Source organism: Megalobrama amblycephala, linkage group LG4 (assembly GCF_018812025.1).
Source record: "Megalobrama amblycephala isolate DHTTF-2021 linkage group LG4, ASM1881202v1, whole genome shotgun sequence".
Classification (NCBI taxonomy): Eukaryota; Metazoa; Chordata; class Actinopteri; order Cypriniformes; family Xenocyprididae; genus Megalobrama; species Megalobrama amblycephala.
Window position 1 is genome coordinate 4,108,839 of NC_063047.1, and position 27,195 is coordinate 4,136,033.

Below are 27,195 nucleotides of genomic sequence, written 5' to 3' on the forward strand. Positions count from 1 at the left end.
TGTAAGTAATGCAGCAGTACTATGTAATGAAGTGCAATGCTTCAGTAATTGTAGGAATCTGAGCAGGATTACCTTCCCTGGAGTTTGGATGCACTCATCTATAAAAGAGTAGAGTTGATATTACTTTTAAAAATCACCAAGGGTCCTGAATACCACAAAAAAAAATAATAATAATGTGCATCTAAAATATTAACATGATCAGATTTTTTTCAAATAGCATACATGTCAAGTACAAGTGAATACAAACCTAGACTAATAGCCAAAAAAATAAATAAATAAATAAAAGTGACGTTAAAGGATTACTCCACTTTTAAATAAACTTTTGCTGATAATTTACTCACCCCTATGTCATCCAAGATGTCCATGTCTTTCTTTCTTCAGTCGAAAAGAAATGAAGGTTTTTGATGTAAACATTCTAGGATTTTTCTCCATATCATTCATTTCAATGGGCACCAAACGGTTGAAGGTCCAAATGGCAGTTTCAGTGCAGCTTCAAAGGGCTTTAAACGACACTACACGATACCAGACGATGAATAAGGGTCTTATCTAACGAAACGATTGGTCATTAACAAAAAAAAAAAGTTTAAGTTTTATAAGCACAAATGCTGGCCTTGCTCTTTTCTCCGATGCGCATTCGTGACGTCACGTAATACGCACTTACGTTGAAAAGGTCACGGTTGACGTAGACGGAAGTATCGAGTCAGTGTTTACATTACAAATGTGCGGAAGGAGGATCGTATACACATATTCAAATGTCTTTGTGTCAGTTTATTGTTTAACCCTTTGAGCGGTACGTTCCCACATATGGGATGTTTATTTCTGTGCCCCTGGGCGTACGGTTCCACATATGGGATTTAGAATGTTCAGCGACGTCACATAACTGCTAGATTCAAACTGTGCTTTCGCGCTCTGGCTGCGAGACGGACGCGCGCTCTCTTGTCATCACAGCTATGCAGTTCAGCCACATAATGTTTCTTTTAAGGTTTCAGACATTTAAATACGCATAAGCACCATTAAACAATACATTTGGAGTTTATAAAATACACACTGATGTCAGACGTCAGTGGAAGCATCAATAAACAGTGAATTCAAATATAATTTGCCGACATTTATTCATATCAGACACACATAATGGGTATAGGTAACTATAAAGTTTACTCTCATATTCTTCCAGTTCACCAGCCACTTACTTGCATATATTTCAGGAGAAACTGATTTATTCACCTGCTGTAAATCAGACTGACAGAACTCTGAACTGCAGTGCAAACTAAGATGGCGGCGCCCATCTCGCATTATAGATCAAGATAAAGATCATTTATAAAGGTTTTTAAACGACAAAACACACTCACTCACACATATTTGAGAATCGGAATATCATATAGTTGAAGACATGTAAGCAAGTTTGCGAATATTTTAAATAAAAAAGGAAAAACATAATAGTGATCCATATCTCATACAGTGTTATTGTGGCTACTTTCAGCGCTCGTGACACGCACGCGTCGCCATGGAAACAATAAGGGCAAACGTTCTAAAATAAGGGTCGCCTTAAAAAAAACTCACTCTGGCGGTCAGTTAGAATATTTTAAACTCACGCTTGAAAGGTGTGCGTATCCTGGGTGTTTTAATATTAGAAAGCCTAAAAGAACATTTTCGTCAGGACAGAAATTTGTGACTTTTCAGATTTCCTATACACAATCCTGAGCGAATGAAACTGTGGTTGCTAAGCCTACGTCAACCGTGACCTTTTCAACGTAATTGCGTATTACGTGACGTTACGAACGCGCATCGGAGAAAAGAGGAAAGCCAGCATTTGTGCTGTTATAAAACTTAAACTTTTTAATGTTTTTTTTAAATGACCGATCGTTTCGCTAGATAAGACCCTTATTCATCGTCTGGTATCGTCTGGTGTCGTTTAAAGCCCTTTGAAGCTGCACTGAAGCTGCCATTTGGACCTTCAACCGTTTGGTGCCCATTGAAATGAATGATATGGAGAAAAATCCTAGAATGTTTACATCAAAAACCTTAGTTTCTTTTCGACTTAAGAAAGAAAGACATGGACATCTTGGATGACATGGGGGTGAGTAAATTATCAGCAAAAGTTTATTTAAAAGTTAACTAATCCTTTAAGCTAAATATAATTGTTTTAGCTTAAAAGGGCCAGATTTACTAAACAGGGCAAATTAGTGTAAGAGCGCAATCCCAAAAAAACGTAGATGGGAGTGGAACGTTCTGCACATGATCTACTGATGACACGCAAATTAAAGAACACAGACTCAGCCGGATCATTTCCATAATGACCAACACAATCTACCAAGAGCAGCACACATTAGTGTCTGGTTTAAGACATGCTTTTTTTGGGTGGTAAATAATGGCACAAATACCAGTAAACTGAGTAGCACAAAGCCATGGAGGGCTTTGAATGTGATGAGAAGTATCTTGAATAATGGACGGGCAGCCAATGTAGTCTGTGTAAAATGTGGAAGATTTTTATTAATCAGAATATAAAGATTTACGTATAATATATAGCATTTTTTATTCTCCTATTATAATCATGTATCTGATTATATGTAGAGGCCTGAGAATGGAATGTGCTTGCATATGTTGGAGCCTCTGCCATTAGATATATGGTAAATGTGCCTACGCTGTGTGTCTCGTTTTTCGATTAAAGAATATTATAGGATGAGTGGGGGCCTCTAATATAAATAGGTTGGGGTCTTTCGTTCCAATTTTCAAAACAGACTGGAATCACAGCCAACAAATGGAAGAACTGATAAAACAATATTGGTGCAGAGTTAAAAAAATTTTTTAATATTTAGCCTATTGATCCCACCTGGGTGGAGAGCTATAGGAAAACTATAAAAAGATTGTGTGAGAACTGGTCTGGCAATTGTGTTCTGCAGACCAACTTGGTTTGACGAGGAATAAGGGTCTTATCTAGTGAAACAATCAGTAATTTTAGGAAAAAAAAAATGTATATGCTTTATATAAACAAATGATCGCCTTCCAAGTGCTTCCGCCAAAACCGCACTTTCGTATTCTTCAAAAAGCTTACGCTGTATGTCCTACACTTTCCCTATTCTACTTATGGAACAAACACATTTTTTCTGTGAGAATAGGGAAGGCGCAGAAAGTACAGTGTAAGCTTTTTGAAGAATACAAAAGTGCGGTTTTGGCAGAAGCACTTGGAAGGCGATTTGTTTATATAAAGCATATACATATACATTTTTTTCGGAAATGACTGATCGTTTCACTAGATAAGACCCTTATTCCTCATCTGGTATCGTTTAAAGCCCTTTGAAGCTGCACTGAAACTGTCATTTTGACCTTCAACCGTTTGGAGGCCATTGAAGTCCACTATATGGAGAATAATCCTGGAATGTTTTCATCAAAAACCTTAATTTCTTTTCGACTGAAGAAAGAAGGACATGAACATCTTGGATGACATGGGGATGAGTAAATTATCAGGAAAAATGTTTGAAAAATTTGAAAGTGAACTAATCCTTTAAAATAGAGTCTAGGCCTTTAAAATAAATTTTTTTGAAGGCAGATTATCGCCATCTGGTGAGAGTATAAAAAGAAAATTGTGTAATACCATAGATACTTTTACAGCTCTCTATGGATAAGCTTGTGAATTCCCTAGTTGTTTTTGGACATATTTACCTAATTTTTTTAGGTTGAGAATATGAATACCCTAGTGAAAAAAGTATACTTTATTGTATTTTAAATATATTCCCTTTTTCTATAGTACATTGCAAATATACTAACAAAAAATGTACTATCATTAAATATATAAAAAGTATATTAGTATCATATTTATACTATATACATATATAGTACATATATATACTTGAAGTGTAAGTTTAGTTTATTTTTTTAAAGTGTATTTATTTGCACTTTATAAAAATATATTTGAGGTATATTTTAACTGTGTACTGAAAATGATCATTGTAACAATGCACTGAAAGTATATTTAAAAATACATTATTTAATATCCTGAAGCTGTAGTGTATCTAATGTTAAATTTGAGTATATTTTTTAAGTTTACTTCTTCATCCTTGGAATTCATTATATTACTTGTGCTATTTATTTCAGTATGAATGCATTACAAGCACATTTAATATATGCAGTGTAGTCTATACAATTTCCAAATATGTGTAAATGCTTATTAAGTTTACACTGGCAGAATCATTTTACAATCGTACACACAAATCTATATTAAACAACACACCAGCAGCACAAGTAACGTTACATGCTAAAAAATATGTCGAGTGGTTAAACTTATCGGAATTCAAATGTTTCTTCAACTTGGTCTGTGACCAATCAGATTTTGTTGCTCACTGCCTTCAGCCAATCAGAGCTGCTGACGGTCCTTGTCTGAATCCCCTCGCTCAGTCACTCAGGTGAAGTATAATGTCGCAATGTGTAATTTATTTAATAAAACACTGAAAGCGCAATACATCGCTCAATCTTGGGGATTCTGACCAGTTCAATCAAGTGACATCACAGACTGACCGTGATGGCGAAGACAACCGGCTAATCTAATGGCCTACGCGATCCTGAAAGAACTGGAGAAAGGTCCTGCTGGAGGTAAATTGGAGTCTACCAGTTAACAAACTTTATTTTATTTTCTTTAACAAACGGAGAGCGATATTTCGGCTTGATATCTCCTTTTTGAGTTTTTGTGTGGTGGTTTATGGCACATGTTTGTATGCAGCACCAAAACATTTATATGATTGGTCAAATCGGCTCGTATTCTGTACAATATTAATTCAGAAAGTGTTGTATGCTTGACTATAATGTACTGAAAACAATATCGACATGCCATACTGATACAGTTCCCTGCTGCTAATCCTCATTTACTGTTCAAATAATAGTATTGGTTCAATGTAGGATTTAGACAGACTATTGTAAACGTGAATAAAGAGTTGAACATGCTGTCTTATATCTTTGGTATATTCTGTCAACAGATGCTGTTCTTCACGAGTCTCTGCGGTCATCATTGTGCCATCAGACACAATGAGAAGCTCATCAGAAAATGGAATATAATGTGTAATTTGTATTTGGGTATAGAGTCAACCATTGGTCCAATATTTTTTTTTCTTTTATGAAAAACATGGTAAGTTTTGCTGAATCTATGTTAAGTTTAAATAAAAAACATTGGATTTGTCAATGAAATATGTCTCTTCATTAGTGATGTTCTTACATTTTATTTAATTTAGTGGCCTTGAAAACAAATGCATTCAACTTTGGGAAAATGTGTTAAACTGTATTTAAATAGTAGCACAACTGTATTGTGTGAGATTATGTAATTCAAAGTACAGTAGTCAACATTTGAAGTGGATCAAAGAAGTTCAGCAAAGTTGTCCTAAGAAGAAGGTTTTAGGACAACTTTGATTAAAGGTTTTGATCCGCTTCAAATGTTGACTATATTATACAAAGTATAAGTAATAACAAAGTGTATTGTTATTGACTGCAAAGTGTGTAATGTTTAGTATTTGCAATAAGCCAAAGGTACTATTACCTGTAAAATAATATATTCAGTGTATATTGCTTGTGTTTTCTGAAGACACTAGTAATTATTTTTAGAGTGTCACCCCTTTACTGTTGTGTAATTTTTTTCAGAATTGTGGCCGATTTGTAGATTGTACACACCAAAATTCTCTGAACTTTTGTGTTTTTGTCGATTTCCCATTCATTTCCTATGGTCGGTCATTTTTGACCGAAGAACACAAGTGTAACTATTTTTTTTTACAACCACTTAGACTTTTCGAATCATTCGAATTCGATTTATTTCCTATGATCGGTTTTTTTTTTGTGTGTGTGTTCACATTCCAAATGCCATAAAAGTCACAAAGTTTCGTACCATTCCGATGAAGTTGCGATTTTTAACATTTCAAAACTGAAAAGTTTTCGGTCAAAAGTGACCGAAGAGCACCAGAGGGCTAAAGTAGACATTTCAAGCTTTCTATAGATTTATTTCTTTTGTCTGTAAGGCACGTAGCCGGTTCATTGTGAAAACAAACAGGATATGTGCTTTCTGCCGTCTCCGTCTCCGTGACCTGGAGCACGCGCTTCACGTAGTTCTCTATTTTACAAAAGCACAGTGTTTTGGTGTTATTGTGATTGTACACAAATAAATAACATTTCGAATCATTTATAACTCGTATATGACCAGAAATGACGAAGTGTTTTAAGTTTCCACAGGAAAAAGAATGCAAGAGATCGCACTCTCGCCTGCAGTAGCCGACCTAAGCGCGCTAATACTTCCACACTTCTCCGCATTAACACTTATTTACTTTTTGGACCATGTAGAGATGCATTTATTGGCTTGTACAAACTCTTCTCTATATGTAAGAGATCATGTGACAGATCTTTGTCCTGTCTCCGACATTTGAAGACATCTGAGAAGCAACTGTGGGGATGCATGAAACAGCTGGCAAAGCACACAGATAGTATTTTCAAACTTACTTTAGTCAGCTCTCTAGTTATTTTTATTATTTAATTGATTTTTTTTTTTTTTTTTTTTTTTTTAGTTAAGTTATTGTAGCCTAAACAGATGCTTATTGAATTAAGGATATTATACTATATTAATTAAGGATATTATAAGGATATATACTTATTGGATAATTTTTTAGAATAGAGATCACTGTTCTCCCACCATTCGGAAAGCAAAACACACATTCAAACAAAATAAAATGTAGGGCTAATTTACTTGAGGTTCTGACAAAATGTTTTATTTAATATTAAAAATTAGTCTTTATAAATGTCTAAATGTTATAGATGAGTCTATTACATTTTTAGTAGGCTATATAATCTAAAGAATTCATAATGTAAAACATTAATTTGAAATTAATAAATGAATTACATTTTAACAGTCAGTCACCACCTACTGACATAACAATATAACATAATGTTTATTTAAAGGCCCACTGAAGAGCGCTGGAACGTGCATTATTCAATGTGTTGACAATTTCAACTGAAACAGGAAGACAGGGCAATATATCGAACAGCCCTTTTTTTAAATAGGCAAAAGCGTTTTGTTTATGTTACAGCCTGGCCAGAGACCTTAGACTCTGTAAAATTTCCTTCTAATCTCTAACCGTTTCTCATCATAATGTCCTTTATATCGCTTATATACATCATTCTGTGCAGAATTCAAATGGGTCCAATAACTTTTGTGGTCTGTGCCGACTCACGCTTACGATCCGCTCTAGTGTCTCTGGGCCAGAGCAGACTGTGCTGCTTGCGTTGCGGTGGTTCATGTGAAACTAACGCGAAAAACGGACTTCAATCGTGTCAATGGAAAGCATATTTACACTGTCTGAATCGTTCCCTATTCTCTATATCAGTGTTTCTCAAACTGGGGTACGCGTACCCCTGGGGGTACGTGAGGTGACAAAAGGGGGTACGCGAACAAAATGCGGAGTAGTTAATTTAACTCTACCATACCTTAAAATAATATTTAAACTGAGCATGTATTTCTAACTGGCAAATGCCGTAAATCCATTACATTTAATCAAATTACCTCATGTTTTGCAGTCTAAAATGACTGCATCCACACAAGCAGCATGCATATGATAGATTGCGTGCAGAATCTGCTGCCTTAAATCGCGCTAAATTACTGCCATTCTCAACAATGCACCTTTGTAAAAGTGGGGATTTAGCACTTGCATGAAGAACAAATAGACACAGATAGTGGATTTATATCAATTTAAGACTCAAACTTTCTTTGATACAAAAACATACCTTGTGTGAGTTCTTGTAGGCCTATTTAATGTTGATAACGAGGAAGAATGCAATTGTACCCAAATACCCCCATTGACTGCAAACGTGACATTATTATACAACAGGTCAAAAAACAAAACGTACATTTTAAACACAGTACTGTCAGTATTTACTCTGCAATGAAAAAATATTTCTAACGAAAACCAGAGCTGAACTACAACACACAAATGCGGCTTTGAACGAATCGTGAGAGTCAGTGATTCAATGATTCATTCATAGCCACTTGCTTCGTTACTGAATGAATGACTCGATGACTCACTGATAAAAACAGTGACTTGCTGCCACCTACTGGCAGTTTTAGTTTAATATTTAAAAGTATCACTTCGTTTTACCATCATTGCATATTTCTCTATTAAACATTTTTTTATTTAAAACATTATTTATTTTATAAAGTTATTCATAAATGTAAAAATATGCACTGGAAAATCAATTTAGGGGGCAAATTTTGTCCCTTAATGGTAAAGGTGTGACTGCAGTCGAAGTGGAAGAGAGGGGTAAGGATTGTAATCCCTTCAGGGGGTACTCCACGCTAAAAAGTTTGAGAACCACTGCTCTATATGGTGCACTATGTGCCATTTACCATGTAGAAACTAGACTAGTAAAAGTGTGAATAAATGACCGATTTCAGCTTAGGCTTCAGTGTCTGTAAGAGTGTAGGAGGAGACGGGACTTCAGATTCTAAAGAGCATTTGATTGGACCGAAGGTTTGACGAGAAACTGAAGTGTGATGTGATGTCATGAAAATCCGTGATCTATTTTAGTGAAAGTGAGAGACTGTAAGATTTGAATGCTTATATCTCCTAAATGCGAATTTTGTCATTGTTTTGGAACACACCAGCTTATTCATAACCTTAAGGCTAACATATTCATACTAAAAACTTAAATTTTGATTTCAGGGGGACTTTAAAGCTTAGTTTCAAAGGTCGTCTAGTCCTCTACTCATTTTGATTGTGGCGTTTGATTTCTACATTACCAACACAAGCCTCGAATCGAGGCTTCATCTGGCATGCCCATTTATGCTCAACACAAGCTCTGAAGCCTCGGTTCAAATGTCATATCACTAAATGATGTTTTTGCAATAAAGTCGAGTAGGTTGTATATTTTTACATTTTGAATGTATTACTATATGTTATATGTTGAATTCATGTTTATCCACCTGTTTCCGGGGGCACTACTGTAAAAAAGAACGTCAGTACAACTTCCGGTGAGGCGGCGGAAGTAGCATACCAATGGTATATTATGTGCTAATTAGCGAAGATGCTTGAGTGGCTTACGTCTTTACTTCGTAAAGTTGCTAACCTTTATGAGAGATGCCATTATGGCAATCAGGGACAACATTTCAGTTTAGTACATTTATTAGTTCGTTAATATCACAATACAATAAACAATTTTCGACAATAATCGTGTATTTATTTGGTTTAATGTTTTATCTGTCTCTTTCCTGTGCCTTTGTTGATACCGGACTAATGCATACGCAAATCTTTCACACACCAGTTAACTTGTATAAAGCCCCTGGTATACTTCGGCCCAAATTTCGAGACCGCACTTACGGTGCACATGCAACAGCGCATGCGCAAGCAGGACGGATGAGTCCACTAGGTGGCACAATGTGCAATCGTCGAAGAAGAGTGTGTAAAGAGTAGGGGTGTAACGATACGCTCAGGTCACGATACGGTACGTATCTCGATACAGAGTTCACGATACGATACGTATCATGATATTTTGAACAAAATCTAACTGAAATTCAAACAAAATTTATTCAAAAAACATGAACAAATTTAAATAATTTTCCTTGTTGTACATACAAGATCACATTTCAAGGTTTAATAAAAACCTTCTGTATTCAAATTAACAGTTGAATAGGGTTGTCTGTCACTGAAAAAAAAAAGAATGTTAAATTTAACATGAACTTAGAATATGAATAGGGCCGTTCACATATTGCGTCTAAAAACGCGTGGAAGGTGCGGCCGAACCGCTTCTCCTTCTTTCCAAAGCGCTTGCGCTCCCGTGGCGTCGGTAGTTGCTATGCAACCATGAACTGAGCTCTCCAAGAGGATCAGGATGTTTCTGCAAAGGATAAATGATTTCTAGCCCTTGCATTAGTTTTACTACGAGATATATTGATGGAGATAAGATATAAAAACCACCATGTACAGCTATGATCAGCTGTTCGGCTGAGCTTTGATGTTTGTTACGGAAAGGCCATAGCTGATCGGTTGATTCTTGTCACACGACCTGCGGTGCGCTTGCGGCATTCTGAAAGTTGAGAATTGCATGCACGTCGCGACGTTGATCCCATTATGAGCGCGCCTGCCGCGCGGCTACATTTGAAAAAATAACTGACTTGCACGCGGAAAAGACGCAATATGTGAACGGCCCCACAGAACTTCTTAAAGCATAGCATCGCGTCTTTTGCTTTTCTGTGAGCACAGCTGTTGCTGTGCAGTGCGGTGAAAGAAAGCCACGACTTTTCTCACGCGACCATGCAAGAGACTGACATGAGAAACGTTTAAACCTGCGTGCAAGATTCAAAGTGTGCCCGAAACACTTACTGAACTAGAGAGCTGATTGAGACACACCATTTATATGCGGTGACAACCGCTTCTCTCACTGCCACCTTGCAGAGTAGTCACGTCGCAGCTCAACCAATAAGATTAAACTGCCGTCATATCGTAAAAGTATCGCCATCACTCTACGATGCAAATCGTAACATGTTTGCATCGCGATATATCGTACTACGATAAATCGTTACTCCAGCTTGTTTACTTCGAACCGGAAGACACTCCCACTTTTGACGCGAAGCCTCATGGGGCGTAGGAAACTTGTGCATTAGCATCAAAACTTTCCATCAGACACGTTATCCCTATTTTTGACAACTGTGTGTCTGACTTCCATTCAGGGCTTGACATTAACTTTTTTGCTCAGCCACTGTGACTAGTGGTTTTCCAAAGTTACTAGCCACTCAGCATTTTCACTGGCCACAATTTTGCTGTTGGGCAATTACATTTTATATGATTAAAGTTGACTTTGGCATGCTTAAATTACTTGATGTTGAGTCATTTTACTTGATTTACAAGATTTAAAACCCTTTCAAACTTACAAATGCAGATTGACCACCCAAATCAAGACTAGCCTATACATTGTATATCAGCTGGCATGTACAGTTATTTTTGTTAGGCTATATAAAAAGAACAAAGAAGCAAAATTACAAATATTAATTTTTTTTAAAAAAAATCTTTTTTCAGATAGATATGTTTATTTAGCATGTATACATTTATTTAACATTTTTTGATGTTTGATTGACATTAATGACATACAGCTGTTTATTTGGGGGCTGCTGAATGCATGGACGTCATACACATATCCAGTTTTACCCACCTGTTTACGTCCACTTAAGCCATAGCCGACTGTATTCACGCGAGATACTCCACACGATGCATTTTGACATCTGTGTGTGCGTGTATTCAGGCGCAAGGAGAAATGAGCGTTGTGTTCTGTTGTGTGTGTCATTCAGTGCGATTCCGCATATCCCGCCTTCACTAACCGCAAGTTAAACGATAAAGAACTGAGACTGAATTGTAATTTTGTGATACTAGCTTGGCTACCTTTCATTTGGCTGTAGGCTGAAATTGTATTCAACCCGCCAAAGTGGCTAGTAGGAGTGGCTGTCTTACCCCCCACAGCTGAAATCTACCCGCATTTGGCGGGTTGGCGGGTGTTAATGTCAAGCCCTGCTTCCATTATATCCATGGGTTTCATGTGACGTCACTGTATGTTATCGCCGCCATATTTGTGTCCGGTCACAGCTGCGCGCCCTGTTTAAGTCTATGGTGACAGCAGCTACAAGTGCAGAAGAAGGCCAACAAAACGCTCTCAGAAGGTTTACAACAAGTTTACAATATATCTGGAATATGTTGTGTTATTAGCCGTTTTAACAGTCGTCAGAGAAACCCCGAACTACAATTTTATTCGATCCCGAAGGAGTTAGATCGCCGGAATTGTTGGCTTCAATCAAAAGGGACCACACCACTGGCAGCCAAACAGCAATGCACAACATTAATAACTGCTGGACTGTTTACATACATTATAACGAGAACACTATTGTAATAAAACGTTGTGAATCCTCTATGTTGTTGTTCCAACGTGTTGTTGTGGGAAGAGCGCGTCTACTGGAGTTAAACATAGGCTACACAACTTGTTCAAACTTCACTTGTGCATTAGCGTAATTTTTAAATTTATTGTATAAATATCTGATTAATCTCATAAAGGATGTGTTTCGTTAAGGTAAATAATCCGCAGAGCTGATGATCATAGGGCTCAAAAAGTAATTAAGGCAAAACATTAATATGACTGTCTTCTTATACATGATATTTTAATCGTATACACTTGTAATATAACGTTGTGAATTCTTTGGGCTTATTTGCTGTGTTTCGGAGTTACTGACTACGTTACTTCAAGTTCATCTGTGCGTGATTTTGTGCAATAGTTGTAATATTTTATTTTGTTAATATCTTAATTATCTTATATAGGATGTGTTCAGTTGAGTTAATTAACCTTCAGTTTATGGGTTTTGATTCTCTTCAGCTTCAGCGTGCGCAGCTCAAAACAGTTTACTACTGTAATATTAAAACTTTCATGTTTTCAAAAAATGAATGCATTATTTTAATAACTAGCACTTATATTGTTCTCGTATTATTTTCATAACCACATGGTTTGGTTAATAATAATGATCACGAACAATAACAGATTTTTTCCTCAAATCATATCATTTTGATATTAACATTACTGATGAGCTAACGGCACTGACTGAACAGCCGTAAACTGAAGCGCTTAGGTTAAATTAACTCAACGGAACACATCCTATATATGGTAATTCATATATATTTATACAAGATAAACATAAAATTACAACTTATATTTGCACAAAATCATGCGCGCATGAACTTGAACTAACATAGTCAGAATAGCTCGTGTTGTGGATGCGTTCCTCCTGTAACAACACGCCGAAACATGCAACTAGAATTCACAATATTTTAATTCAATAGTGTAGACAATTAAAATGTTATTATATGACAGCCACAATAGTAGATAATGTTTTGTGTTGTTGTTGAGCACTCGCGCTGAAGCTAAAGATGACCATCATACAATGAAGCGCTGCTGTGTTAGTTGCCATCTCGGACACAAATATGGCGGCGGGCATAGCGGAAGTGACGTCTTTGAAACCCATGGATTGTTTTGTCCAAGTCAGTGGTTAATGTAAATTTCTTTTTCCAAGGACAAGGCGGGCTATTTGCAATTAATGCCAGTTTTTGGCATTATTGGTTAAAATGAAAGAAGAATATTTTGCATGGGTGCTTGATCATTTCGTAAGTACTCGGGGGCGCAGCATATTTCGGCAATGAGCGAAACGCAGGGCAGAGGTCTGAAGTTAGAAGATCCTCAGCTGAACATGATTCAAACTCCAGGATGAGATCCAGCGCAGAAACAGGATAACAGAGCCTGGTCAATTACACTTGAATTACTAGTGTTTAATTTTTACTTCTAATATTTGTTAAATGAGCTGAAATGTAAATATGCTATACTTAAAATATGCTATACTGTAAAATATGATCAAAAATAAAGGCATTATCATGCAAGCCAGTGGTTGTGTGGAGTATGTTAAAAATGTTTAGAGAATTTAAGCTAATCTGTAAACATCAATTTGAGTATGAAGTAAAAAAAGAAGAAGAAAAAGAAGCTAGTATTTATAGTAAAAACGAATCAACCCATTATGCTGGGTTAAATAAACAACCCAATTTGCTGGGTAAAATGAACCCAATGTGTTCTGTCTTATATTTACTGCAGTCCTTGTGTTTTTATAGTGCATCCTTGCCAGTAGTCTTTAATAGAGTCAGATAAATAGCCTACATTAACAAACTTCTTTGACTGATGTATTTTCAGATTATTGGTTCAAAATTGCAGAATAGTAACACTGTGCAGATGTTTATGTCTGGAAATGTGAAAACTTTGTCATCCTGAAAATAAATTCCCCTTTAACATTTTTTCACCCTCATACTGATCGTGTATTTATTATGGACATTTTTTAGTGTGCAGATCATTGTTAGGCTATTTAATTGTTATTAAATCTAATTACTGAAAAGGGCTGCATGGATTAATTCTGTCTACCGCTGTCACAATCCAGTAATAAGCCTTTTAATTGCCCCAATATTGCTGAAAAGATATTAGCTACATAAAGCTTTAAATTGTATACTCACTATTCTTGTATAGTCTTGTAAAATCCTGAGACTTCACCAGCAACACAACAGCCGTTTTCTCTTTGACAAGGCAGAAGATGCCTTTTTATAGGGCTCTGAAGCTAAACTGCATCATTAGGGGTGGAGATGGTTCCCATAAATGAATAAAAAAAAAACGTTTGGCATTACTTCCATGTAATTTACTTAGAACTTGAGCATGTAAATTCCTTGATTTTTTTTTTTTTTTTTTTTTTTTTACTGGTGAGTAACTCCAAATTATTTACTTGCATGGAATTGTGGAAATTGGGAAATTGACATGTCCTGTGGCGTGACATGCGACACGCCTTCTGAAACTATTTTAAAGAGTATTTTGCTAGCATTTGCAAAATCCATGTCACATTGTACCATTATTTAAAAAGAAAAATGAAGGCAAAATGGAAATTAAAAAGGTCTAAAAAGTCTATGTGTCAACTACACTTAATAAGTCATTGTCCTTCATCTCTTACCCTGGTGGCCTCAGTATCTTCACTTAGTGTTTGTGTAACAGGTATACAAAGTATAATACTAAATATTGTTATAATTCACACAAAATTGTTCTATTGTACGTTTTATGATACCTGATCTAAAGGTGCGCTTCTCCTTTAAGTGTTGCGTGGTCACAGTATGACCTAAGGAACAGAGGTAGGTTTCTTTTGTCATTCTGTTAATTTATTTAATCCTTATGTTAATTATATCTTTTATATCTTTATTTCAACCCAAACTTATGTGTAAAGTACTATTTTATTTATCCTTGGGATTATTTTTGATATTTTACATTCTTTGAGGAATATTTCTGTCTTTTATGTTGGTGCATCATATTTCTTTTATAGAGTGTTATAAGGGCCACTCATTCTGAGGCTGCTTATTTTGTCTCTATTATTCAGGTATGTTTTCTATATATATGTTCCTTCCGCCCACTGTGATTCAATGGAAGAGAGTGTTATAAGGGCCACTCAATCTGAGGCTGGTCTCTATTATTCAGTAAAAGATCCAGTGAATCGGCTGCCTGCTGTCCCGTGTCTGTCTTTGCATCCACACAACGTAACACAACGCAGACTAAGTTTTAATACCCGGTGTCGCTGGCCGCACATCGCGCTGGGCATAAGCCGCACGGGTTACATTTGCCAGTTTTTAATCACAGTTTTACGTTGTTGCATGGGCGTCGGAAGCAAAAAAAATGTGGGTGGGTCCTCCCTCCAAATTTTTTTTATGCAATCATATATATATATATATATATATAGAGAGAGAGAGAGAGAGAGAGAGAGATAGATAGATAGATAGATAGATAGATAGATAAAATGCCAAGATCGGTAGTTATTAGTTATTATATAGTTATTTTTTTGAATAGAACAACGAGACACAAACCTTTACATTCAATCGCGTTTTTGCTTCCGTTTATTTTCACACATTGATCACACAGTGCATACAAAGTTTAGTCCCAAAGTGCGCACAACTGGAGAAATACACGATTACCTTTGATTTCGTTAGATAGAAAAGAAGCAGGGCCGTACGTCTTGGGTAAAGTTGGTTTTATATTCGCACATTCAGACATCTGTATTCAATAGCCTTGTTAATCACACTACATTGGACATTCAGTGGACATTCACAAGTAAATATGCCATTAAAACAATACTTGCCTATTTTGATCGACTGTGAAAAATGTTGTAAGTTGACAATCGTTGGTTGTCAATATCATGTCGCTGCTTAAAATTCGCAAACATTAATTTATTGCACATTTATTGGAAAGTCTGAATTTATCAGAAGTCCGAATGTGCGAATATAAAACCAAGTGGCCGTACGCTGTCAAAAAATTTTTTGATTACCTTGGTGTACATATATGCATTTTAAAACGTTTTAAGTCCAACAAATTGGATAACAATAGCTTTAAAACCATGTCAACAAATACATACATGCATGCACAGTTTTGAGGCAGCTTTAATCGCATGTTTGGTAATTTCATTACTTAATTTACAACAGAATAATGATGGTGCATGCCCGTATTTCTTTAGCGCTTTAGTTAAGCTATAATAAAGTAATATGCAGCGCGCGCCGGCGCATTTGCGCGAGCAATTCTTGGGTTCACGATTCGAGCACAGTAGGCTATAGCCTAACGGCTGATTGGAGTTTTACTGACATACCCTGACAACATCTCATCTGACCGCAGTTCACTGTTGTTCAGCTGAAGCTACCTTTTCCGAGCTCGTTTGACTTGCGCCTGGCGCTGAGGCGAAGTCGGAATGCGCGTCTGAAAAGTGTCCCGTTTGTTGTGGTCGTAAAGAGACAGTTCTTTATAAACGCAGCGTTTTACTTGGCGATGTTTTAAAAAATATTTTTATTTTTTGCATTTTTTATGCTCTGTTGGTGGTTTGTGGAGTAGCATCACCTGGGGGGGATTAGACAAATGCTGAATTAGAGACGGTAAAAGTGAGTGTCCCACCCACATACAATGGTTCCGACGCCCATGCGTTGTTGTATCAATTTCACAAAAGTTCTTGATTGTTTACAAAGCTAAGCAAGGAATTTGATCAATGTCAAATCAATCTAAGTCTGTAATTATTTTGTCAATGTGTATTTTGTGTCTCTGTGAGTGCCAGTCCTAAAAAACAAAACAAGGGGGAAAAATATAAAACAAAATGATTATGTAGTTAACCAAATATTGGTCTTATCATGTTAAAATAGAAAGTATTCATCAATGTCCTTGATTTATTGAACTAATAAAAGCTAATACTAATAAAATAACTAATAGATGCTAATTTAAAAAAAAAAAAAAGAAAAGAAAAGAAAGAAAAAAGCCACACACTTTGCCAACTGAAACCTGGAACCAGTGCTTGTGCCAGATGCTGACAGTTGAGGGACATGTTATTCTCTGCAGTTATCCAGATGATTGATGTACATAATTCAGAAGAAGTCATGTAAATCATCTGCATGCTTTTACATGCTTTTGCAGGTTTATTGAGCAAATTAAAGATGTAATTAAAAAAATAAATAAATTCAAAATAAATGTCACACACTTGAAACTGAAACATGTATCTCAACTCATTCACTTGATTTACGCCATAGAATATCACTTCCTTGCCATTAACACATAATGTGTATCAACTGTATAATTAAAAACTATTCTTTAGTTTGAAACTAAAGAAACATTCAAAAATAAATAAGATGGCACTCCATTGTTTTATTCCACAACCATTCTTCTAACATGGTGGACTTGTTACATGTAAAGTCAAGTTCCCTTTCGAAAGGGAACTCACACTGCGTCAAAGCATTAGGGGAACGCCACCGCGTGAACCGGTGTCTGAAACACTTTTCCAATCTCTGCAATATCATATTGACCGGTGACAGCCCATGACATTATAATTGTAACGAGTTGTACAGGTATTTAATCAATTTATGGGTGAAATATATGAATATAATAAATCATAAAGCCTTATGATTAATTATGATACATATATCGGCCCAAGAGGGAATTATGCACACATATTGTGAATCGATTACAATGAATTATAATCAATTACATATATGATCAGTTCTAGTTTAATAGTTGTTTAGTTTCCTCACAGACTATTATAAAAGGAATGTTATTCTCTGGCCACGAAAATAAACTCCTATTATAGCATCAAAGCATAAAGAAATGGTGCCGGATCGAAACGAAGAAGTGACTTGGGTTTTATGAATGAGCACAATCGAGCATGAATATAATGTGTTTAATATATGAAAACTACTAATACAGAGGTTATACATCTAAATATACACAGGATATACATATATACAAAAGCAAAAGTAAAGGCAGGAAAAGAGAGAAGACAAGTAGCAAAACTTACAAACAGTCCTCGAGAGCCAGCAAAGAAATCAGTTTCATTAAGATCGTATTAGATGTATCGCATCTAAGATAGAGAAACGGTACTTGCATTAGTTATGGGCTGAGTTTCGGTCAGTGCTGCAGCAGTTCGTTGGCTTCTTCCGTTTCCGCGGGAAGATTTGAACTGACTATTTGAAAGTTGGTTTCGCCGGAGATGGTCGTCCCGAAAGAAGATGAGCGCGTGATGGAAGCGCGGTCACCTGAGACATCCGGGGGACGTGCACAAGATGGCGATGGACAATTCAGAGGCAATCGAGAGACAAAGGAGAAGTTTCGTGTTGTTGTCTTTTATGGAAAACCAAGCCAACACGCCTCCTTGGGTGAAACAGCCAATAGATGCGTGGCAATGTTGGCGGGCAAAACTTTTCTTTGTCTTGTCTTGTGGCTCAATTTGCATAATTTATGATTCGGGCCGGGTGTATTTTCTTCACAGTACCATTAAAAATAGAACAATGCATTTTACAGTTATGTGACATACATTGTTGAATGAGGCGTAATGAGAGCTTTATAACGAAACCAAACTTGTCATGTAAGAAAAGCATATACAAGAAGTTATAGTTTACAGGCAAATTCCATCATTAAAACTAACTGCAATTTGAAATACAACAGCGATTATATTTAGGCATAGTTCTATTTTACACCTACAGTCTTCAATGCATGTTTGTGTGTGTGTTTGTGGGTGCGTGTATGTGTATTTGTGGTGTGTGTTGGAATTTGGCTGGTCTGGCACTTAATCCACATCTGGCTGGGGATCTCTGGTTAGTTTCTTTTCAGGGCCACAAAATTGTCAAATGCCAGTCTTTTACCAGACAGGCTGGTGCCAATCCGTGATTTACGTAGACCGTTCAGGAGGCTAAAAGCATTCAGAAAATTCCAAAGTTTATTGACTAGTCTGATACTTGTACATATGCTACATAATGGTGCGACCCGAAAGTTGTGATGGCCACCTAAATTATGTTGAATACTGTTCATGATGTTAATGTTGATGTGCCTTTAAGATAACTTCTTCTATGGCGTACGTTTTAGTGTGGACGCTGTTCTCATGTGAGCGCGCACGCACAGAGTTGATAGAGAATGCTCGTGTGACGAGAGAGATGACTGCTCTGCTGTCTGATTTTGGAAATCAGAAGAAAAGAAATTATCTTTTTAGAAGAGGATTTCGTTGCTGGATTTTTTTTCATCGCGCTGCAGCAATCGGACCTGGCTGACTATCTTGCTATGGGGACCATGCGGTCGATGCGTGACTGATTTTCAAGTACTGTTTAAGTGTTTTTTTGTCTGATTGCTTATACTATTTTCGTGGATCGTCTGAATATTGAATGCTTCAATTGCATACGCGAACCGCGAATTTTTAACCGTTTTTGCCTTTTGATTACTTTTTGTACTGAACTGTATTATATTACATCAGGACATTACGGGAAAAATATTGTCTTTTGCGTCACTCTGACTTTTACGCAATGAGTGTCAATGAGGAACATTAACGTGAACCGTGAAAAGTGAAGAACGAGTTTTTTTTTTTTTTTTTTTTTTTTTTACTTTTTAACTTTTTCTCTTCCTCGTTTTTGTGGTGTGCATCTGCTCGTTTCAAGCCAAGCACGCACGGAATAGATCGCTGTTTGCAAGACACTTGATTGGGTAAAATGTTTATAGTGTGCAAATCATTAATGTTTACATGTTTTTACGGATACTTTTGATGTCGGTCACATCGCTGTGTTATACTGTTGGAAAACATTATCACAGGGTGCTGTTAACAGGTGAAATTGAATGTGCATGTTAATTATCGGCAAACCTTTTAAAAGAATTACTGAAAAAACTTTTTTCCCCTGTGGGTGTGCAAAAACAACATTTTACTAAGTTCTGCTTTTGCTTCCATTATTTGTGGAAATTTCCTGTTTTTCAAATTATTGTTTGCACATTTATTAACTGTGACTGTGTTTTATGTACATAATGGCTACTCAACCTGACTTTCAGTTTGACTTAACTGACTGGCCCTCAGTCACAGCATCCATTCCACAACAGGTGGAATCACAGCATACTGTTGGAGACTTACAGACTCAAGTTCAGCTTTTACATGCAGAGGTTTCAGTGCTGCAGCGGTGCCATCGTGAACTCAAGTTAACCTACAAAAATGACATACTGGACCGCTTGGCGGATCAACAGAGTGCCGTACCACAACCAGCTCCTTTGGCCAGCTCGACGCCTTACAGCTTGGCGCAGGCTCCATCAAAGGCCTCAAGGTCAGTGCCAGTCAATGCAACATATATTACTGCACCCATATTTGCTCAGCCACTCACTGTGGATATAGCCAAGAATACCACAACAAAAGCGCTTACTTCTGTGCTTCACCACATCACGTGATCACTTGGGCTCACCCGTGTTCTCTGCAGATGGTTCCCTGAAGGAACTGGTCTTTCAGTCACTTAATGATAATCAAGAACGTATCCTGAGGGGCATCTCACGGACTGCACAAATTGCCTGACGAGCTCCGCATGTCAACTTTCCTGTCAAAGGAGCCAATGAAAATGGTTTGACTCTCCTTAAGCACATATGCGGCCCCTCCGCCCCAATCAAGAGCAAATAGATTTGATACGAAAGCATGTGCTTGAGAAATACAGAGTCGCTCTTTATGGCACACCCATAGCGTCAGTCATGGACCTTCTTTTGCGGGCTCACGAGCTTCATGCAGTCCTTGGTCCAAGTGTTGGGTGTCCGCCTCAGACACAGGCTATCAGTATGCCCATGAGGGATGTTCACTGCTTTAAATGCTCCTTGCCTGGATTCACTACTCGTACATGCCCAAACTGTAGTCCAGGAATAAAGCCACGTTCGCCTCCAACAGAGCTTCCAAGAGTGACTGGTAATACTGTCAATAGACCTGCCAGACATAGGATGGATGGATGGCTCTAACCATGCCATTGGGGAAGGAAAAGTGGCCTCAGACTTTGCCCAGAAGGGAAACTTCAGGGGAGGGAGGACGTTCAAACGGGGCAATACTCCCTCCAGAAGATAAATGTGCCTCACTTACCTGATGTTTCCATGAGTGATCAACCTACACTGTGTCATGTAGAGGATGTTACTTCCACGTCTTATTGGAACACTCCATTCAGAGTGAAGGTTAATGTTTTTGGACGAGCTTTTGATGCCACTCTTGACACTGGTGCTTTTCTTTCTGCGGTGCAATCAGTGGTTATCCAGACTATTCCTGAGGGGACATAAGAATAAAGCCATGTCTTGCGGATGGAGCACCCTGTTGCCCACTGGGTGTCATTTGGTTGTCTTTGGGTTTTATGGGCCAGTGTTTCTATCATCGCTTTGCTGTTGTCCATAATCTATCTTCTTCTCTTATCTTGGGAATGGACTTTATGTTAAGGTCTTCAGTCACAATCCATGTTCTGTCCAGGTCAGTGGTGCTCGGTGATGAGCGATGCCCCTTGAGGAGTTGGAGGGCACTGACTTAACTATGCCTGTCCCTGATTTGTCGTGCCTGGTGGTCGATTCTTCTGCCCTTTCTGAGAAGGTTAAAGAAGCATCCTTAAGTAACAAACAGAAAAACAAGTTGACTGAATTGCTCAAGACCTTCAGTGGTTTGTTTGACAGACATTTGGGACGCACCTTGCTAGTGGAGCATGAGATTGTCGCGGGTGATGCAAAACCAGTTCACCTTGCCCCTTACCGCACTTCTCCTGCTAAAAAGGAACTCATTGAATCTCAAATCAAGGAGATGTTGAAGGAAGGAATAATTGAACCCGCTTCTGGTCCTTGGGCTGCCCCAGTCGTAATCGTCCCAAAACATTCAGGAGAGCCAAGGTTCTGTGTTGATTATCGCACACTCAATAAGCTCACAGTCAAAGATTAATTTCCACTCCAGAGGATTGATGAATCTCTCGACTTCCTGGCTAGAGGGTCTTTCATTTCCACCATTGACTTGGCCAGAGGCTTTTGACAGGTGGCGGTGGTGGAGAACTCAAAGTAATTACTTAAAAATTACTTAATATAGTATTTAAGTATTTTACTGTTTTACTTTTACAATGCATTTGCTTTGATAAGCGACCTAGCATCTAAAATGTATAATCTTATATTACTTATGTTATTTTACATGTTTATATTTATTTGAAATGACAAAACTTTGTTTATTTCCAGATTAAAATTAGATTATGAATCCCATATTTTCATTTTTTGCATGTATATTTCCTTTACCATAGGATGGCAGGTAGATTTGTAGTACATTGTAATCTGAACAATGTTACGATATTCATACTATTAAATATTTTTATTACAATCTATTGAAAATATTCAACACAACTTTGACCTGAATGTAACGACCTCATAAATCATGTAAGTCATGGAGGCTGTGTTATGAAGAGTTAAGGCCTGTTCACACCGGGACGAATATCGCACACGATTTTCGCCGACGTTTAACGCCTCGTGACTAAACAACAGGCGCCAATGTGAGTGTACACACCGACGGGAAAAACGCGAGGCGTAAAAGCGTCATTTTTAAAAAAACGCCTCGGGTTCGTTTTTTTGGTTTGACGCGCCACGTTAAAAACTGGCCGACCAATGAGATTGGTGCTTTTATTCACATGCCTGGACCTGCTGAAGTTACAGTAAAACATGACTTGGTGGCGCTCAAGCACAAAACAGTCTTGCCGAGCACACAAGACGACGAAGAGAAAGTAAGTAGACGAGGAAGTACTACAAACTATGCCTGCGTCTCAAACAGCTCCCTAGCTTCCTAGGTCGTGTATCAGTATACCATTTAAATGAATGTGGCCGACTCCCTGATCAGTGCCCTGACTAGTGAACTAGGGAGCTGATTGAGACGCACGCTATGGGTGCTCTTCCAGTTCTTGGCCATACCAATAGATGTGTATTATTTCTGTATTTTTGCTGTTTTTTCTTTTACATTCAAGAAATAAAGTTGAGAATGTCTATTTCATAAATGTTTATTTTGCACTACTGTTTCTGCCTACCATCTCTCATATATGCCATTTAATATCTGCATTTTTATCTTCTTTAACTTTCCTAATATCATATGTTTATTTGCACTACCGTTTCTGACTACCATCTCTCATATATATGCCATTTAATATCTGCATTTTTATCTTCTTTAACTTTATTAATATCATAAATATGTTTATTTGCACTACCGTTAAGCACAAGCGCCACATACTGTCAGGGAGTGAATTTGCACGTTCACTCTGTGCATCGCCAGTGAAAATCGCTTGGGTGTGAACACGAAAAACGCTGGCGATAAACGCGTGCAATATTCGTCCCGGTGTGTACAGGCCTTTACAGACCTCTTTCACAAATGTTGTGACGACCATCACTGGCCAAAAAGTCAGTCAAGCTGAAGATGTCTTTCTCATAGTAATATTTCTTCAGTTTGGCAAGTGCATCTGTCCAGCTGACTTTAGGACTGTTGAGTCTCTTGATGATTTTGTCTTTCACAGCCTCCAGTTTGATGGACCAGTCTGGTTCCTGATATAAGGAGGCCATGCACCTTCAGAGGAACAACATATACTCTCATTTTTACATTCAACCCATCTGTGTGTGTGTGTGTGTGTGTGTGTGTGTGTGTGTGTGTGTATATGTGTGTGTATGTTTGTTTGTTTGTTTGTTGTTTCTCAGGATTCGTACCAGGTTGATCCAGAGACTCCACTCAGATAAAAGGATAAGTTCCAGAAGACCTGCTTTTTCAAGTTGAACCAGGGATCCCAGCAAACCCACCATGGCTCTTTCTCCTCCTCCAGAACCCAGTAATGCAATATTTGGCACTTGATCCTGAAACACACAGTTTGATTTTGCAAACATTTGATGTTCAGCAGCTACAAAACCATTTTATAGATTATTTCAAGAAGGTATAGCCAGCCAGATATATGTAGTGTAAGATGTTTTACCTGACTGCAGTGTATCCCATGGTTCTGCAGGCATTGCTGAACAGTGTTTCTCCTTCTGTCTATAAACTCCTCCTCATTCTTATTCAGAGAGTGTTCGATTCTCACCTCACTGTTGGTGACGGACCATGAACATCATCACATACTGCTATTTAATATATTTGGAATTCATACAGTCTTGATTTGAATACAGTTTTGTCTAATGTTTATTTTGAACAGTTATTCTCAGAATGATCAGTTTTGTTATAGATTTTAGGTGTGTGTAAGTAATGCAGCAGTACTATATAATGAAGTGCAATGCTTCAATAACTGTAGAAATCTGAGCAGGATTACCTTCCCTGGAGTTTGGATGCACTCATCTATAAAAGAGTAGAGTTGATAATACTTTGAAAAATCACCAAGGGTCCTGAATACAAAAAAAAAAAAAAAAAAAGTGCATCTAAAATGTTAACATGATCAGATTTTTTTTCAAATAGCATACATGTCAAGTACAAGTGAATACAAACCTAGATTAATAGCCAAAAAAATAAAAATAAAAATAAAAGTGATGTTAAGCTAAAAATAAGTGTTTCAGCTTAAAAGGGCCAGATTTACTAAACAGGGCAAATTAGTGTAAGAGCGCAATCCCAAAAAAACGTAGATGGGAGTGGAAAGTTCTGCACATGATCTACTGATGACACGCAAATTAAAGAACACAGACTCAGCCGGATCATTTCCATAATGACCAACACAATCTACCAAGAGCAGCACACATTAGCGTCTGGTTTGAGACATGCTTTTTTTGGGTGGTAAATAATGGCACAAATACCAGTAAACTGACTAGTACAAAGCCATGGAGGGCTTTGAATGTGATGAGAAGTATCTTGTATAATGGACGGTCAGCCAATGTAGTCTGTGTAAAATGTGGAAGATTTTTATTAATCAGAATATAAAGATTTAAGTATAATATATAGCATTTTTTATTCTCCTATTATAATCATGTATCTGATTATCTGTAGAGGCCTGAGAATGGAATGTGCTTGCATATGTTGGAGCCTCTGCCATTAGATATACAGTATGGTAAATGTGCCTACGCTGTGTGTCTCGTTTTTCGATTAAATTATGTTTTATTAACAAAATTCGGGAGGAGCAAGTTCAGATAATTAACCTAATTAGCACAGGTGGAGAGCATTCAGTTAATCAGCATCCCTCCTCCACCCCATCTCCTCACTTATAGTTCTATCTACTTTTACCACACCAGGGGGAGTACTCTGGGTTCGGGCCAAAATTCCGAGCTCGGAGCCCTCTCCCCGGACAGCACGCCAAATACGCATAACTTTATTTAATTATATGGATATGTGAACCTGTGAAAGAATATTATAAGATGAGTGGGGGCCACTAATAGGGTCTCTCGTTCCACTTTTCAAAACAAACTGGAATCACAGCCAACAAAAGGAAGAACTGATAAAACAATATTGATGCATAGTTTACATTTTTTTTTTTTTTTTTTTTTTTTTTTTAGATTTAGCCTATTAATCCCACCTGGGTGGAGAGCTATAGGAAAACTATAAAAAGATTGTGTGAGAACTGGTCTGGCAGTTGTGTTCTGCAGACCAACTTGGTTTGAAGAGGAATAAGGGTCTTATCTAGCAAAACAATTGGTAATTTTCGGAAAAAAAAAAAAAAAAAAATTTAAATGTATATGCTTTATATAAACAAATGATCACCTTCCAAGTGCCTCCAACAAAACCGCACTTTCCTATTCTTCAATTCTACTTATGGAACAAACACTGTGAGTAGAATAGGGAAGGCGCAGGAAGTACATTGTGAGAAAATGCGGTTTTGGCAGAAGCACTTGGAAGGCGATTTGTTTATATAAAGCATATAAAGCTTATATATAAAGCTTATTCCTCGTCTGGGATCGTTTAAAGCCCTTTGAAGCTGCACTGAAACTGTCATTTTGACCTTAAACCGTTTGGAGTCCATTGAAGTCCATTATAAGGAGAATAATCCTGGAATGTTTTCATCAAAAACCTTCTTTTCAACTGAAGAAAGAAGGACATGAACATCTTGGATGACATGGGGGTGAGTAAATTATCAGGAAAAATGTATTTGAAAGTGAACTTATCCTTTAAAATAGAGTCTAGGCCTTTAAAAAAAATAAAAAATGAAGGCAGATTATCGCCATCTGGTGAGAGTATAAAAAGAAAATTGTGTAATACCATAGATACTTGTACAGCTCTCTATGGATAAGCTTGTGAATTCCCTACTTGTTTTTGGACATATTTACCTATTTTTTTTAGGTTGAGGATATGAATATATATTTAGACATTCTCAAAGACTATTTCTTATCAAGATTTGAAGTGTTAGTTTTTGGATTGTGATTACAGACTAACCTAAACATTGTGTTAGAAAGAGAACGCAAAGAAGCATTTTGTTACCCATTTTTTGATCTAGAATTCATAAAAAATGCCACGTGATTTTTTTACTTTTTACTTTTTATGCTCTTGACATAGAGCTCAGCTCTTGTCAAAAATGCTCAGAACGATGCGAGGGAACAAGCCTGTACTTTCAAGTGCACGGTTCATAAGTGTGTGTGAATAATGTGTGTGTGAATGGGTGTTTATTTCAGTCTTGATGTTTTATAGTGTCACTCCTTCACTGCTGTGAGCTTTTCCTGCATTATGACTGGATTATTGAATGGATTTCACATATTCTCAAAACTTTGCTTTGTGTTACAGACAGTGCTTCATAGATGTGTGTATGTAATTGTGTGTGTGTGTGTGTGTGTCTATGTGAGTGGGTGTCTAAATTACACTCTTGATGTTTTAGAGTGTCACCCCTTTACTGTTGTGTAATTTTTTTTCAGAATTGTGGCCGATTTGTAGATTGTACACAAAATTCTCAGAACTTTTGTGTTTTTGTCGATTTCCCATTCACTTGCTATGGTCGGTCATTTTTGACCGAGCCAAGTGTAACTATTTTTTTTACAACCACTTAGACTTTTCGAATCATGCCCTCATTTTTTTTCTGTGTTCGCATAGCAATTGACATAAAAATAACCAAGTTTCAGCCCATTTTGATGAAGCTACAGTTTTTTAAAAATTCAAAACAAAGATTTTTATATTATTTTATATTGTACCAAAGGGGTATAATGTGTGCGTGTGTGTGCGTGCGTGAGAATGGGAGTTATTTCAGTCTTGATGTTTTAGAGTGTCACTCCTTTACTGCTGTGAGCTTTTCCTGCATTATGACTGAATTATTGAATGGATTTCACATATTATCAAAACTTTGCTCTGTGTTACAGACAGTGATTTATAGGGTGTGTGTATGTAAGTGTGTGTGTGCACTTGTTGTGTGTGAGTGGGTGCGTCTATATCACACTCTTGATGTTTTAGAGTGT

General features: G+C 37.2%; 1 protein-coding gene across 1 annotated transcript in view; it reads right to left on the reverse strand.

The window, feature by feature from the left end:
- Positions 1-24,220, reverse strand: part of LOC125266034 (cytosolic phospholipase A2 zeta-like) — a 53,284-nt gene extending 29,064 nt beyond the window's left edge. The window contains exons 1-2 of the mRNA XM_048186521.1: positions 24,147-24,220; positions 23,817-23,925 (exon numbers count right to left, since the gene is read on the reverse strand). Of these exons, the coding sequence (XP_048042478.1) occupies positions 23,817-23,925; positions 24,147-24,172 (135 nt within the window). The 5' untranslated portion in view covers positions 24,173-24,220. The remainder of the gene's footprint in view (positions 1-23,816; positions 23,926-24,146) is intronic.
- Between the last annotated feature and the right edge of the window lie 2,975 nt (positions 24,221-27,195).